General features: G+C 37.9%; 1 protein-coding gene across 7 annotated transcripts in view; it reads left to right on the forward strand.

Moving 5' to 3' along the window:
- The window catches only part of Golga1 (golgin A1), a 59,774-nt gene continuing 43,056 nt past the window's right edge, over window positions 1–16,718 (forward strand). For 2 of the 7 annotated variants that reach the window (XM_048813059.1, XM_015497596.2), the window contains exons 1-6: window positions 1–661; window positions 1,737–2,031; window positions 10,174–10,264; window positions 12,197–12,271; window positions 13,161–13,258; window positions 14,816–14,848. In XM_048813059.1, coding sequence (XP_048669016.1) covers window positions 1,897–2,031; window positions 10,174–10,264; window positions 12,197–12,271; window positions 13,161–13,258; window positions 14,816–14,848 — 432 coding nt within the window. In that variant the 5' untranslated portion in view covers window positions 1–661; window positions 1,737–1,896. Of the gene's footprint in view, window positions 662–1,712; window positions 2,032–10,173; window positions 10,265–12,196; window positions 12,272–13,160; window positions 13,259–14,815; window positions 14,849–16,718 lie in introns of all 7 variants that reach the window. The other 5 variants (XM_048813058.1, XM_048813057.1, XM_015497595.2 and 2 more) reach the window with 5 other exon arrangements.

Below are 16,718 nucleotides of genomic sequence, written 5' to 3' on the forward strand. Positions count from 1 at the left end.
CCCACTTAGCCNCGACCGAGATGAGCCAGCGCTCCCTGGGGCCGAGTTTCCCCGCTGTCAAATGGAAGAGGTGTTGGTTCCTTCCCTTTGACAGTCAAGCAAGGGCGTGGCCGGAGGGGGACTGAGGGAGTGGGAGCCAAACTGCCTTGGCTGGTACCTCCAGACGTCAGTAAAGGTCCTACCTGTCTTTTACTCAACTTTGCCGTTCTTTTGCTCAGAAACTGCCTCAGTACGAATCCTGCCCAGGGTCTGGCCAGGTAAACAGTGTATGTTTCAGCGTCAGCTGAGAAATAAATGCCGGCCCTGGGAAACCTTAATCTCATCAAGTTGTTTTGCCTAGGGCCCCCAAGGAGCAGAGAATTTAAGCATATGTTTTGCGGTGAGCAGTTCCGTCCTTTGTAACTGTGAGTGAAACTCTAGGCAAATCACAATTCATAGGGACAGAGGTGAGGGACGGCAGTCCACTGAGTGTTGAGGTAGTGACAAGTTTTCTTCCCCCTCTTAATCTTCCCTTCCTCTCTTCTCCATTTCTCTCCCCACCCTCATCTCCACCCACCATTTTGGTCTTCTATTTGGAATATCCAGCCCACTTTAGGTTTGTTTTCATGCAGGACAGAATGCATCGACCTCCAGGCTGTTTTAAATCTCGTAGATAAGCCAGGTGAGTAAGTGATTTACAGACATTTAAGGTGAAGTTTTTGAGGAATTTTTACAGACTTGATGATCTGAAGTGGTAAGAAGTCTTTTGAAGATCTTAGAGCAGAGTTTAGGTATCCTCCAAAAAACATGGAAAGTTAAGGCTGAAATCTGAATGTTAATATTTTATACACCATTGGGGGATATTTTTGTATCTCATGTTAAATATCGTGTCAGGTACACTGAAAAAGAAAAGAGATTGTGTGGGGTTTGGGAGTGCATGCCTTTAATCCTGCGGCCCAGAAGACTGAGAAAGGATTATCTCAAGTTCCAGGCCAGTCTCATCAATTTAGTGAGACCCTGTCTCAAAATAAAAAATAAAAAGAACTGGAGATGAAGCTCAGTGGTAAAGTGCCCCTGGGTTAGATACCCTGGGCGGGGGTGGGGAGTGGGAATTAAGATTTGAGGTAATTTTATCATACTTAAAGAAAACCCAATAGTATTTCCAGGAAAAGTTAAAGGCTATCAGATACCTGATATGTGGTTTTCTGGCTTGCCTGATTTTTTTCTAGGTTATGATTTTTTTTCTAGAAACAGCTGATTGCAAACCTGGAACATTAGAATATTACCTAATATTACCTAGAATTTCCTCATATTGAGTTACATGTTTGTACCATCAACTTCAAAAGGGGAAAAAGCACTCACCACTGATTAAACTTATTGAGACAAGGATTCAAAATCATTAATTTATGATTTTGTGATGTTAACCTGTCAAATTTTACTGTGTCATAGGCCACTGCCAACATGGTATAATTAAAAAAAAAAAAAAAAAGGTTAGAAAGGTTGAGGCTTTTAAGTCAGGTTCTGTGTTCAAATACCAGCCCTGTCGGCCTTTGGCAGGTTCCTTCACCTCTTTGAAACTGGATTTCCTTATCAGCATGTCAAGCACCTGAGTGATTTTTAAATGTTTAGTAATTGTGTTCTACTAAGTATACATTTAAGTTTTGAAACTTAATTTTGAAACCTGAAGCTTAACATAACTCAAATGTGAAATCTTTCCTATGTTTGACTTATAGATATCTCTTTCATCTGATTTGTAGATACTGTGTTGCCATATGCCTTTGACCCACATTTAAGTTGGAATGCAGATAGTTTGGATGTATGAAACTTTTTAGGCACCTTTGTCTGAATCCTGGTTATTGAAAACTATTGTGGTAGTTCAAGAACTGGTCATCTGTGCAGGATAGCCACATAGCAAAAATGTTTGCAAAACTAAAGAAGAAAATTGCAGAAGAGACTGCTGTCACTCAGAGGCCAGGAGGTGCTACAAGGATCCCACGGTCAGTGAGCAAGGAATCAGTAGCCTCTATGGGAGCTGACTCAGGAGATGACTTTGTAAGTATCTTCTCTAGCTTTGAATATTTGGTGCAGTATCAGATTTTTTTAAATTTTTTTTATTTTTGGTACTGGGGATTTAACTCATTAAAGGGGCGCTTTACCATTGAGCTACATCCCTAGTCCTTTTTACTTTTATTTTTATTTCACGACAAGGTCTTGCTAAGTTGCTGAGGGTCTCCTTAAGTTGTTGAGGCTGGTCTCAAACTTCCAATCCTCCTGCCTCAGCCTCCTGAGTTGTTGGTATTATAAGCATACACCCCCATGCCTGGCTTCAAAACAGTTTAAAAATAATGTTGCACTGAATCCTTCCAACATGTATTTTTTTATTGCATGATTCATCTATTTTGTAGTTTATAGCTGTTTAAGAACCTGATTATATATCTGGTTCTGTACTTAAGATACCTTTTTATTAGTGTTGGTTTGTTGATATTAAGGTAGCTTTCTTTTTTCTTATTTTTCAGTGAATCCCTTTCCATATTCTGTACATTGTCCTCTTGTACTGCTTTTCTATCTGTATAATTTGTGCATCTTCTTTTACATGTGGTCTGTCAAAATGTCTGAGCCTGTTTTCTATGCAGGCATATATATACTTTGTCATTGTTGCTTTAACAAGGCCTGCAAATTATGCCATAGTGCACTATTTTATTGGGAATATTTATGGAAAGATGGCACTTATGAATATAGTATGTCATGTTGTTTGTAAAGTGTCTTTGGTTTAATAAGATTTTTAAAAATGAGGATGCTGTTATATTAAAGAAATATGCTGAGGATCAAAATGTTATGTTTGACATTTGACAGGATCCTTGTAAGTTATATGACTTTAAAAAGGATTTTATAGGGGCTGGGGTTGTGGCTCAGTGGTAGAGCGCTTGCCTAGCATGTGTGAGGCACTGGGTTTGATTCTCAGCACTACATAAAAATAAATAAAGGACCATCAACAACTAATAAAATATTTTTTAAAAAAGTATTTTTAATGCTTGATATATATATAAAAGGATGTATACAGTGTACATATAAAGCATAAAGCAGGTTGGATCCCTAGCACCACAAAGAAAAGATAAAGCATAATGTGTATGTCAAGTATGAAGCAAGTAAATCTGTCACCCATCCAAAGAAATAGAACATTATCAGTATTTACATGCTACTCTCCATTTCCCATAACCACTACATTTTGTTTTTAATTCCCATACTAATTAATATATCGTAACAGATACATATGTATTCATAAACAATTTTGTGTTTGTGTGGTCCTGGGGACTGAACCCAGGAGTGCTCTATCACTGAGCTATATCCCTAGCCCCTCCTTTTTATTTTTTCAAGACAGTGTTGCTAAGTTGTCGAGGCTTGTCTCAAACTTGTGATCCTCTTGTCTCAGCCTTCCAAATCACTGGAATTTCAGGCATCCACCACCATGACTATAGTTTATTACTTAGTACTGCTTATTTTTGAACTTTTTAAAGATGGTATACCATAGTCTTCTTGGACTTACTTTTTATTTAGCTCAACATATTTCCAAAATGCATCTGTGTGGCTTGAAGCTGTGGTTCATTTGTTTTTACTGCTATTTATTTTATAAGATTATTGCATTTGAAAAGGTCACAGTTTATTTCTATCTTCTCCCAGTGGTAGACATTTGTGTTGTTTCTATGGTCAGATGACTCTTCCTTCGTTCTTCCACTGCCTGAATCCCTGGTCGGATTACATGACAGAAGCTATTAGGTTATTGCAGTAGAGCAATAAGATTACCTGATAAGAATGTTATTCACCCCTGTATTTAACATTAAATATAAGTGAAAATTTGATTACCAGGATAAATGATATAGGTTTTGCTGGTTTGTTTTACAGTGCTGGGGATTGAACTCAGGACCTTGCACATGCTAGGCAGATTCTTCTACCTCTGTGCTACCTCTCCAGCTCTCTGAAAAATGTGGTTTAAATGCTGAGTTCACAGCAGAAGGACCTGCTTTCCCCTCATTCTGACATACTAAATCAAATCTCTCATCTAGAATGTGTTCCAGACATAGAAACTGACCTGAATGCAAGGAATACTTTGCTTTGAGACTTTTCGAGTAATCTTTTTGAACTTAATTACATGTATAGTGTCATCCTCACTCCCTGTATCCAGACCTTTATATCCAACTGCATTTATTTCTCCAAACAGATGCCTTCCATATGGTATCTGACATTCTAAATGAACAATTGAATTTGATAATTCCATCTCCATCCTACCAACTCACCACCAGGAGGCCCTGAATGCTTTTTAGAGTCTTTTCTCCTTTCACTTCTTGGTATCTAATCAGTCAAATATTTTGTTTTCCATTTTCCAAATATCTCTCAAATTTAACCTCTCTATGCATGATTTTCTCTCTTGGGGAAACATGGCAGCCTCCAATAGCTCCAAAAATGATCTTTCTAAAAGCTGATCTGTTCATATCTCTTGATGCTTAAAACTTGGTGGCTTCCTTATTTTCAGGATGAAGTGCCAATTCATTATCATTATTCCATATGGTATCTGACATTTTCAGATGGTATCAATTATTGTCTTTAAATGATAAACTGCCAGGACTGGAGTTGTGGCTCAGAGGTAGAACGCTCACCTAGCATGCGTGAAGCACTGGGTTCGATTCTCAGCACCACACAAAAGTAAAATAAAGATATTGTGTCCACCTATAACTAGAAAATAAACATATTTTAAAAAATGATAAACTGCCATGTTTTTTCACAGCTAACCAACCCAACTTCATCTCACTCAGCTTTCTTACACCCCATGCTGGAGCCATACTGAATCTATTGAGCTTCCTGGAATGGCTCACATTACTTTCTGCCTACCAGTGTTTGCGTATACTGTTCACTCCTTCTGGAAAGTCTTCTATCTCCCCTTTCACTCTTGGATTCCTCTGACAGATTCTGCAGCCTTCAAGACTTAGCTCACATATTACTCATGGAAGCCTCCTCAACCCTGCCCTCTCTTACCCCGACCCCTCACCCTTCTGGGTGAGTTTGGTGCCTCACCTTCTGCTTACCTCTGTGGTAGTACCTGTTATACTACATTAGTAGTAACAATTTGGTTGTTGGTCTCTGCTGCTAAAACTGGGAGCTTCATGAGAGGCAATAAAGTGAAGCTCTTAGGAACTCAGGTCAGATATAGAGTTAGACCTGAATGTGGTTCCTACTATATCATCATTGCGTGACTGTGGACAAATTACTTAATTTTTCTATACTGTACTTTCCACATCTGTAAAATAGAGATAGGTCCCAGTGACTTGGGAAGTTGAAGCAGGAGAATCAAAAGTTTAAGGCCAGCCTCAGCGATTTGGCAAGGCCCTGTCTCAAAATAAAATTTTCAAAAAGGAGCTGGGGATGTAGCTTGATGGTAGAGAGTGCCCCTGACTTCAATCCCTGATACCACAAAAAAAAAAGTTGGGGGATAATACCTGTGTCTGTCTTTATTAAAGTATTATGTCAGGGGTTCCACAATCACCCCAAGTTCCATTATTCAGTAGAAGTACTCACAGAACTCAATGGTGTAGTTTCTTGCAGTGAAAGGATGGAAAGCACAATCAGCAGAGGGTGAAGGTGCATGGGGAAGAGTTGGGGGCCAAGCACAGCTCCAACTGCTGTGAAGTACAGAGGATATGCTTAATTCCCCGTGCAGTGACTTATGACAATGAGGTAAAATGGCTGGTAGGGAAGCTCATTAGAGACCTACTGTCCAGGGTTTTTACTAGATGCTGGTGGTGTAGACATCTCCCTAACATGTACCAAAATCCAAGACTCCAGAAGGAAAGGCGTTTGGCAGAAACTGTGTTTATGCACAAATAGTTTGAACACAATCATTCACTCTTATCAGGAATTATGGGAATGTTACCAAAGTACAAGTCCTCAGTTGCCTCAATGGGCCAACTCTTCAAGAAGATATTTTTAATAATAGCAGTCTCAGGTCTTGTTAACTTTTTTTTTCATAGTGTATAAAGCACTTAGCATAGTACCCCGCTCTTGGTAAGTGTTTCCCAGTTGCTACTGCTGCTGTCTTAGGAAGAGCCTGTCTCACCACAGTTCCTAATGCTTGGCATGATGCTGAGGCCTAGTAAGTCTCACTAGCAGTAATAATCAATAATTTCATACATTGCTAATTTTATTGTCTAAATGTTTATGTCCCTCCACAGTTAACAATGGGATGGTACCAAGTGGTGAGGCTTTTGAGAGATGATTAGTTTGTTAATTTTTATAAGAGAACTTTTATAAGTGCTCTTATAAAAGAGGGCCCAGAGTGCTGCCTGTCCCCTTCCACCATGTGAGAACGTAGCTACATGGTGCTATCTATGAACCAGAAAGTGGGCACTACCCAGACTCTGAACCTGCCAGAACCTTTACCTTGGACTTCTCAGAGTCTAAAACTATGAGCAATAAATTTCTGTGGCTTATACAGTGCCCACTTTATGGTATTTTCTTTTCTTTTTTTTTTTAAAGAGAGAAAATTTTTTAATATTTATTTTTTTAGTTTTCGGCGGACACAACATCTTTGTATGTAGTGCTGAGGATCGTACCCGGGCCGCACATATGCCAGGCGAGCGCACTACAGCTTGAGCCACATCCCCAGCCCCTATAGTATTTTCTTACAGCAGCCTGAACAGACCAAGACACTAGTATCAGGTGACATACTTAAAGCTGCCTATATGCCATGCTCTGTTTCACAAATTTGTCAAGTGTTAGTTTATTTAATCCTCTCTCAGCTCAGCAAGGTAGACCATATTTGTTATTATAGTTTACAGAATGCCTGCAGGCATTCTGCAGGAAGGATGTACCCCGTAAACAATAGTTTACAGGAATGGAACACATAAGGAAGTTGAATAATTAGCTGGAGTTCTTCCAGCATTAAGTGGTAAAGTAGGGACTTTAAACCTGGTCTTTTGACTCTAGAGATTCTTCTTACCAGTCTTCAGTACTCACGCTCAGTAAATAGTAGATGAGCAAGTGACTGATAAATAAATATTTAAAGTGAATTATGAATTGTTCAACCATCTTTTAGAATATTTTGGGGATAAAATGAGAAATGTGATTAAAGACTGAGTATTATTGTAAGTTTTATTAAGTATGGTAGTGGTATTATGGCTATCAAGAAAAGGTCCTCATTTTTTAGAAATATTTATCAATATATTTAGGATGAAATGTCATAATGCCTGTTAAAATTTTTAAGTAGTTCAGGAAATAAGAATATGAGAAAACATGGACCATTGTTAAAATAAACCATTCTCCCAGCTTTTCTTTCTTTTCAAAACTTTTATAATAAAAAGTAAAAAGACTAGTAATAAGAATTTAAAAAGACTAGGAAAACAACCATCATATGATCCAGGCATCCCACTCCTCAGTATTTATCCAAAAGAACTAAAATGAGTATACCATAGAGATATATGCCTGTGCACATCAGTGTTTATAGCAGCACAATTCACAATAGCCAAATTATGGAACCAGCTCAAATACCAGCTCAGATAAATGCATAAAGAAAATGTAGCATATACACACAATGAAATAGGGTTTTTTCCCCCTAAAATGGAGTTTTAATCACATAATGGCATTTGCTGGTAGATGGATGGAACTGGAAAACGTCATGCTAAGTGAAATAAGCCAGACTCAGAAACTCAAGGGGTCAAATGTTTTCTCTCATATGAAAAAGCTAGACCAAAATAAGTGGGGAAAGTGTGTTTTGTTTTCACGAAAATAAGAGGGAGATCAGTGAAGTAGAGAAGGAGATTGAGGGGAGGGATGGGAAATGGAGGACCTACAGAATGAAATTGACCAAATTGTGTTATATAATATATGAATATACCACAATGAATTTCACCTTTATATGTCTCTGTTAAACAGTAATTTTAAAATGAACTATAAATAAGTAGAAGGAAGACCAGTAGAGGAAGAGGAACAGGGAAGAGAGAGGGAAAGGGGAAATATTGGGGAATAAAATGTAGCAAATTATATTCAATGTACGTATGGTTATGAACCCCAATATTATGTAAAACTATAATGTACTGGGGCTGGGGATTTGGCTCAAGCGGTAGCCCGCTCGCCTGGCATGTGTGCGGCCCGGGTTCGATCCTCAGCACCACATACAAACAAAGATGTTGTGTTCGCCGAAAAACTAAAAAAAAATAAATATTAAAATTCTCTCTCTCTCTTAAAAAAAAAAACCTATAATGTACTAATAAAAACACTTCTAAATTTTTTTATGTTGTAGATGGACACAATATTTTATTTATCTATCTATCTATTTATTTATTTATTTATTTTTATGTGGTACTGAGGATCAAACCCAGTGCCTCACACATGCCAGACGAGTGCGATACCACTGAGCCACAACCCCAGCCTTAATAAAAACATTTTTAAAAAAGTAAAAAGAGGGGGCTAGGGTTGTGGCTCAGTGGTAGAGCGCTCACCTAGCATATGCGAAGCCCTAGGTTTGATCCTCAGCACCACATAAAAATAAATAAATAAAATAAAGGTATTAAAAAAGTAAAACAAGGTCAGGGGTTGTGACTCAGTGGTAGAGCACTTGCCTTGCATGGTTGAGGCCCTGGGTTTGATCCTCAGCAGCACATAAAATAAATAAATAAATAAAAACTAAAGATATTTTAAAAAAAAGTAAAAAGATTTTGAGGGGCGGGTATACTAAGGATTGAATCCAGAGTCACCTTACCACTGAGCTATACCTCTAGCCCTTTTTAATTTTTTAAAAATATTTATATTTTAGTTGTAGTTGGACACAATATCTTTATTTTATTTATTTTTAATGCCGTGCTGAGGATCAAACTGAGGGTCTCACATGTGCTTGGCAAGCACTCTATCGCTGGGCCACAACCCCAGCCTCCTTTTTTATTTTGAGACAAGGGTTTCACTAAATTGCCTAAGGCCTCACTAAGTTAAGGCTGTCCTCAAACTGGGATCCTCATGCCTCAACCTCCTGTATCATTGGGATTACATGCCTGCACCACAGTGCCCAGCTAGTAAAAATTTTTTGTTTTTATTTACTTATTTTTTGGTACCAGGAATTGAACCCAGAGTGCTTAACCACTTAACAACATCCCCAGGTCTTTTTCATATTTTATTTAGAGACAGGGTCTCACTAAGTTGCTGAGGCTGGCCTTGAACATCTTCTTGCCTCAGCCTCCTAAGCCACTGGGATTACAGGCATGCACCACTGTGCCTGGCTTAAAGTCAGTTATTTATTAGCAGTAACACATAATGCCCAAAGTAACCATAATACTTTAAGTTTTAGACTAATCTGGGGCCTGGCATTATAGCTCAGTAGTGGAGCATTTGCTTAGCATACACAAGTCCCCAGGTGAATCCCTAACACTGCAGGCCGTCGTCGTCATCATCATCATCATCATCATCATCATCATCTGGGTTTTGGGGAGAATAGATGTTTAATTAATATATTGGTATATTGAATGATATATGCTAAAGTCTTTGATGGATTTTAGAGCCTTAGATGACATTCTCTTGTTTTATACCTGAGAATACTAAAGCTTTATTAATATCAACATAGACTCTTAGTCAGAGACAAGACTTTGATCCCTTGTTGAAGAACCCTCCCTTCTTTTCCCAGGAGTTTAATCCTTGGAAAATTGAAGTGATTTATTATTTTTGTTTTTGTTTTTTTGTGGTACTAGAAATCAAAACCAGGACTTCAAGATTGCTAGGCAAGTACTCTAACACTGAGCTTACACCCCAAGCTCTAAAGTGATGGGTTTTTTTTGTATTGTTCTTGGTGGAATATGGTTGCAGTGGGTTTATTTGCTGCCATTTATTCCAGTAGCATGCACACACATGACTTACTGTATCTCATCTCACCTTCATGTTACAGAGGCAGGTAGCGTTGCTTTCACTTGATAGCTAGAGAAGCTGGGGCCACTTATGTGAAATTTTTTGGCAGTCATAATTAAAGTGCAACCAAACCTAAAATAAGAATTGTTAGTGCTGAGAATGTGAATCAGTAGTGGAGTGCTTACCTAGCATGTGTGAAGCTATGGGTTTGATCCCCAGCACCACAAACAAAAAAAGAAGAAGAATTGTTGCATTTCATACTAGTGGAAAAAAAACACATATGAATATGATCTCTCCTTCTGTCTGCCTGTCCAACAGGCTTCTGATGGAAGCAGCTCCAGAGAAGATCTTTCATCCCAACTTTTGAGAAGAAATGAGCAGATCCGGAAGTTAGAGGCCAGACTTTCTGGTATGTCTAAGAAGTCATAAATATGAACAACAGGAAACTTATCTTGTCTGACTCTTTCTCCCTATGAAATAGCCTATAGGATAAACTTTATAGTTATTTTGACATAATATTCATCTCCTTAGTCAGAAAGGAATAATCCTCTTATTTTTTTAGTGTACTGAATAGTGTCAATTCAAAACTAAATTTGAACATCTATTTTTTTTTTCAAACTTATTTTTCTGCTCCTGAGGTTTCTAGCCATGGACATAAAAGGTATTAAAGCACACACAAAATAGATTTGACCATCTTCCACCATTAGCATAGCTTACTCTCAGGTAGAGAGGGGCGGAGGATAATGTTTATATGGAATGACCAAACAAATGTTGGATTCATCAGTTCTAGAGAGGGTCGGTGCTAGGTTGCCCATTGCTTTAGCTCATATCACCTGTGTAAGTATTGTTCTGGGTTTTCAGGCCAATTTTCAATGGAATTTCTAACTTCAACTCCTGCTTCTATAGAAGCTGTAATGCTCATTGTGTCTTCATGTGCAGTTTACAATTTACATAGCTCCCATATATCCTTTGCCTGCACAGGGCATGTTTGTGATAGAATTGTGAGCTCTCATTATAGTCTCTGCCCGTGGATATATTTTGACAGCTTCATCTTGTAAAGTGGTCCATGGCTTTTGTGTCTCTTTTTGTCCCTTGACCTTATGCCCATTTTATTGGAGTGAAAGTAGAAGGCCAAAATTCACCAAATTTTATGTAAGATCCTTACATTTGTATAGCTATCAAAGATTCATAGCATCTTAATCATTTTGTTTTCAGAGTAGCCTTATTAAACTTAGAGTCAAGGTCACACAAGCATTTAGTGATAGAGCTGAAGTCCAGATTCAGACTTTCTTGATGCTAGAGTCCATACTCTTAATTACAGTCTGCTTGAAACTCTCTTAGTACTCTCCTGTTACTCCTGCTCAGAAATGATATCAGCAACAGAGGTGAAGTAACCAGTATGTGTTTAATGTTGAGAAGATAGTGATAAAGTAATATGTACCTTCCCTAAAGAACAGGCTTAACTATGTTAGTAATGGAACAGGGAAGAGAGCTGAGATTTATTGAGTCCACTTAGTGTCATGGATATTGTCCTACAGGCTTAGTGTGAATATAACAGTACAGTAAAACCTACCTTTTATTGAGCACTGTGGGCCAAGCTTTAAGGCATATGAAATACTTTATTATCTAACACATTCTTTGAAGTAAGTACGATTAATATTATTATTTAGTACTTAAAGAAACTAATACTTAGGATCAATACTTTGCCTAAGGTCCCCAGCCAAGGGGGGGTTTGAATTGAGATTTGAACTTATATCTACTTTTTCACAATACTATGCTGTCCTCCTTGGCTACCCAGATAATTAATTCTGACTTTCACCTTTGGTATGGCATAGGGAACACAGTTCCTGGATACTTGTCTATAGAATTAAGTACCTTCACTATAGAGACAGTACCATGCCAGGGTGCTTGCTGTTGCCCTAACCACTGTTCTGAGTTGTGTGGGTGACAAGTGAGCTTTAAGTAAGTTCCCTTGATCTGTCCTATGCTAAGGCCAAAAGGAGAAGTGAACATTCAGACTTGAAACTAAGTAATGGGATAATAATGTGGTTTTCATAGCAGGGTATTTCTTATGACTAGGCCCAGACTAATTCTTGTTCACTATCAAGGCTAAACGAATCTACCTGTTGGCATTCACTGTTTATACTGTGGGCAATTTGTACTATACCTGTTCACCTGTGTTGTTCATTGTTAATGGGAGGCTATCTGCCTAGCTTTCCTTAACAGGACTGGTTTTCAGGTTGAGAAAATCATCATCATTTTCATTCATTTTTTTGTTTAATTAACTTCCTTTCCTGATGTTTGTCCATTCCTGGTATGTGCGTCACCCTCCTCACCCAAGACTATGCTGAACAGGTCCGAAACTTGCAGAAGATAAAAGAGAAGCTTGAAATTGCATTAGAAAAGCACCAGGATTGTACGTATTCATTTCCTGCTTTTCTCAATCTTTTTAGGGCTAGTTTTTGAAATAAAACAGTATATTCTTAAATTTGTCCTTCATCAGAACTCATATCTTTATTTTATAAGTAATGTACTTCTGAATCAGGTTGATATGACATTTATCTGATATTATTAAATGTGAACTTGTATTTACATTGCTTTTTGGGCACGCTGCTTATGAAGGGGTCATCTGTGCGTCAGTTTGTCCCTATACAGTTGAGCCATTTATAGGCTGGCCTTAGTTTTTAGTAAAATCTAGTCCTGGACGTTGGGTTCTAACCATAGCTTCATTACTGCTGTGTTGGGCAATAGGGAGAGCTCTGTCATCACACCTCAAATGTTGAATGTACACTTTCGTTAATGTACCCTAAGTCCTGTATTCTCCTTTGGGTATTATTCCAAAAAATGCAAATAGAAGTAGAGAGTTGAGTCTTTGTTGATACTATATATACTAAAAAAAATTTTTTAAGATAAATAAAATAGTTTCTTTTTGGTTTTGTTTCTGGTTCTGATGAAGGAGTAGCAGCTGTCTTTTAGCAACAGCATTGTTGTTTTCTGGCAACTTACAGAAAGTGTTTTGTTGTTGTACCACTTAAAAAGTCACCTTTTGACATCTTCCTAAGTGTGTGCACTTTGCTATTACAGAAAACAAAACAACAAGGGACCAAACAAGCAAATAGAACCCTGGCCTGTTTCCAAGGCCAAAGGTTCTTCTGGGAGTTGAGATGGAGCAGGGTTTCCCAGCCTCACATATATGACCTTGGCCTTTTTTTGTCTGGTGACATTTGTAAAGTAATTACATGGGCTTTTTGTCATGCTATTTCTGAAGTATTTCCATATCTCAAATAGAGCCTCTTTGTTAACAGCTTCCATGCGGAAATTTCAAGAGCAGAATGAGACATTCCAAGCCAACAGAGCCAAAATGGCAGAAGGACTGGCTTTGGCATTAGCCAGAAAGGACCAGGTATTTTGTATGTGGCCTGCCCAAGACTGGTGGAAAGATTTCACTTAGTGACATGACTTCAAAAATTATGACATAAATCTGGTAGGAAATATTTATAACCTAGGAGAAAAGAAGTTATATGTATGTTCCTTAAGGTTTCATTTGACCGTTTTTTGTAAAGTTGAACTTTATAGTTTTAATCATGACATGTCCAGAATGGGAGAGAATAATCCTCTGTATCTGTGTAGCTTTGTAAACTTGAGAACATGAATGGTGTGTCTAAAACCTAATGGTGAGCCCCAAATAAAGACAATGGTTTCTGCCCTCCCAACACACCTATCTCAGAGCCTTGACCCCAGACACTCACCTTTATATAAGAGGACTTTTTTTTTTTTTTTTTTTAGGTTCTGGGCATTAAACCCAGGGGCTGACACATGCTAGACAAGTGCTCTACCACTGAGCTACATCCCAGGCTTTTTATTTTTTTATTTTATTTTATTTTGAGATGGGGTCTCATTAAGTTGCTGAGACTGGCCTTGAACTTGTGATCCTCCTGCCTCAGTCTCCTGAGTAGATGAATTGTAGGTGTTTTCCACTGTGCCCACCTTAGAGAATTTCTTAACCTCAACAGAAGCATTCTCTAAAAACTGCCTGATAAAAGATAAGAAAGGAATGTAATGCTGTTGCTGGTTATTTCAACGATTATAACGTATATTTTGCTCAAGATAATGTCATTTTAATTGAGATAAACATGAGTGTTTTATAATCATCCTAATTTATCTAGAAAGGGTCAATTTATTATTATTTGATCTAAGAAAATGTATAATTAATTTTATGGGTACAGTGATCAGTTTGTCTTAAAGTGTAGATTTGTTTCCTAGGACATTTTCTGTTCAGAAAAAAAAATCACCAATACTCTGTGGATAACTATAGTACGAGTATATACAAATAAAAAAATAATTTAAATTGGTAGGTTCTGATTGTAGGCAATCCAGCCTTCTATACCATTGGTTATTTTCCCCCATTTTAAAATGGTTATTGAATAAAGGGTATCATTCCTTTTCCCTTGACACATAACAGAAGGCACAAAGCATTTTAGTCAAGGCAAGATGAGAAGGAAAATAATTACCGGTATTGCTGATAATCCTCCCTGCCACTTTCAGTAAATTCATTTCTAAACATCAGTTGCAGAGTTATCAACTCAGCTGGTTCCAGCTGACCACTCCCAGGAAGCAAGAAGCAATAACAGTACCCATGGGAAAACTCTCAGAATTAAGCTAAAAGCTGCATGAAAACAGCAGATACAGCTTTGTGTGGGTGCCCTGTTTAGCAAAAATCTGCAGGTTTATATTTGTGTTCTAGAATTTTATATAAGGTTCATTTTCTTCTTCTTCAGGACTCTTTAACATTTTTAATATTACCAAGTTCTTCCTAGTTCGTTCGTTCTTTCTTTTTCTTTTTTGTCCATTGGTTGGTTGTTTTGGGGGTTGGGGAGGATTATGTTTTGTTTTCTGAAAATCCTAGTATTTCAAATACTCTTCCCTGGAAACTGTACTTTTTTGTTTTGTTTTGTTTTAGGAATGGTCAGAAAAGATGGATCAGCTTGAAAAGGTTAGTTCATCTTAATTTTTGTCTTATTCATGTTGGTCTTATCTCTGGGGCTTGGAAATGTTTTTTCTGGTAGTCACTATACAGTACTGACTGCAATACCACCTCCTGGAACAGGGCTTTGTAGGAGTAGACATCGACTTGAACAGTTCATGCCTTCCTCTAGAATTTGTCTGTCCTGTTGGCTGTGCAGAATGCCTTTGGTTGTTCTTCCTGATACGCCCCTCTCTGTGTACCCTCTGGCCTCTGACTAGATTCAGCCCATGGGGAAAGTAATGTGGTCAGAATGTTTATTCCCCAACTGTGTCTTCTGTGGGCTCCTTGCATCCTTTGGCCAAAAGTCACAGCTTCAGTTGGATCTTTGGACATATCTCTTGTGATCTCTTCACCCATTTGGCCCTAGCTGGTACTAGCATGTTATCTCTTTTGGGCTTTCTTTCTTTTTAATTTTTTTGGGGGGTTGGGGGTACCAAAGATTGAACCCAGGGACACTTAACCACTGAGTCACATCCCCAGCCCTATTTTGTATTTTATTTAGAGACAGAGTCTCACTGAGTTGCTTAGTGCCTCACTTTTGCTGAGGCTGGCTTTGTATTCAAAATCTTCCTGTCTCAGCCTCTGGAACCGCTGGGATTATAGGCATGTGCCACTGTACCCAACTCTTTTGGACTTTCTTATCCAGTCCAAAGTTTTAATAAAACAGCTAATTTGAGTCTGCTGTTTCTTGCAAAGACCCTAATTGATCCTGTGGTAGTATTAGGAACATGTCATGATAGAATGTGGGAAATGAGAGCATTTCTCAAAGCTCAGCATGGAATAGGTAAGAGAACTTTTTAGCTAGACAGAGATGAGGAAAAGTGAATATTCTAGGGTCATAACTTATATACCACTGTGTAGATGCCTAAAGTAATGTGTTTCTGGCTCTCAGACATAAACATGAAATTTCAAACCTACAATTGGAAAAACATTTTAATTTTATAATAATCAACAACGAATGCTCTCAACACAAATTATATGCTGCTACCTAATCCATTCCTTGCTATCATTGAGTACTCCTAAATTATTCTTCATGGTAGAAAAATTATTTCTGAGAATGATATATTCAGTTCCAAAGTATATTCACTATCAATTTTATTAAACAAATTAGTTTTATTATTGCTACATTCTTTCCATAAAACACTAAATTAAGCCAGGATTTTCTTTGTGCATTTTGTAGAAGTCTGATGTTAAACAACCAGAATGCTTTAGCATTTTTCTGAAAGGAAAAATACAGAAAAGTTAAGTTCCAAAGAAACTTCTATTTGAAAATAAATCCAGGCTAGGTGTGGTGGTACATGCCTGTAATCCCAGCAACTCACGGGGCTGAGGCAGGAGGATCACAAATTCATAGCCAGGCTCAGCAATTTAGTGAGACCGGAGCAACTCAGTGAGCCCTGTCTCTAATTGAAATGTAAAACAGGGCTGAGGATATGGCTCAGTGGTTAAGCACCCCTGGGTTCAATCCCCAGTACTAGAAGAAAAAAAAAAGTAGGGCTGGGGTTGTGGCTCAGTGGTAGAGCACTTACCTAGCATGTGTGAGGCACCACGTAAAAATGAATGAATTAATTAATTAAATGTCTGTCAACAACTTAAAAAGAAAAATAAAAAACTAAATCCTAGGGCTGGGGATGTGGCTCAAGCGGTAGCACACTCGCCTGGCATGCGTGCGGCCCGGGTTCGATCCTCAGCACCACATACAAACAAAGATGTTGTGTCCGCCGATAACTAAAAAATAAATATTAAAAAAAATTCTCTCTCTCTCTCTCTCTAAAAAAAAAAAAATCAAGGAAAAAAAAAAAAAAAAAAAAAAAAAAAAAAAAAAAAAAAAAAAAAA

Source organism: Marmota marmota, unplaced genomic scaffold (assembly GCF_001458135.2).
Source record: "Marmota marmota marmota unplaced genomic scaffold, marMar, whole genome shotgun sequence".
Lineage (NCBI taxonomy): Eukaryota > Metazoa > Chordata > Mammalia > Rodentia > Sciuridae > Marmota > Marmota marmota.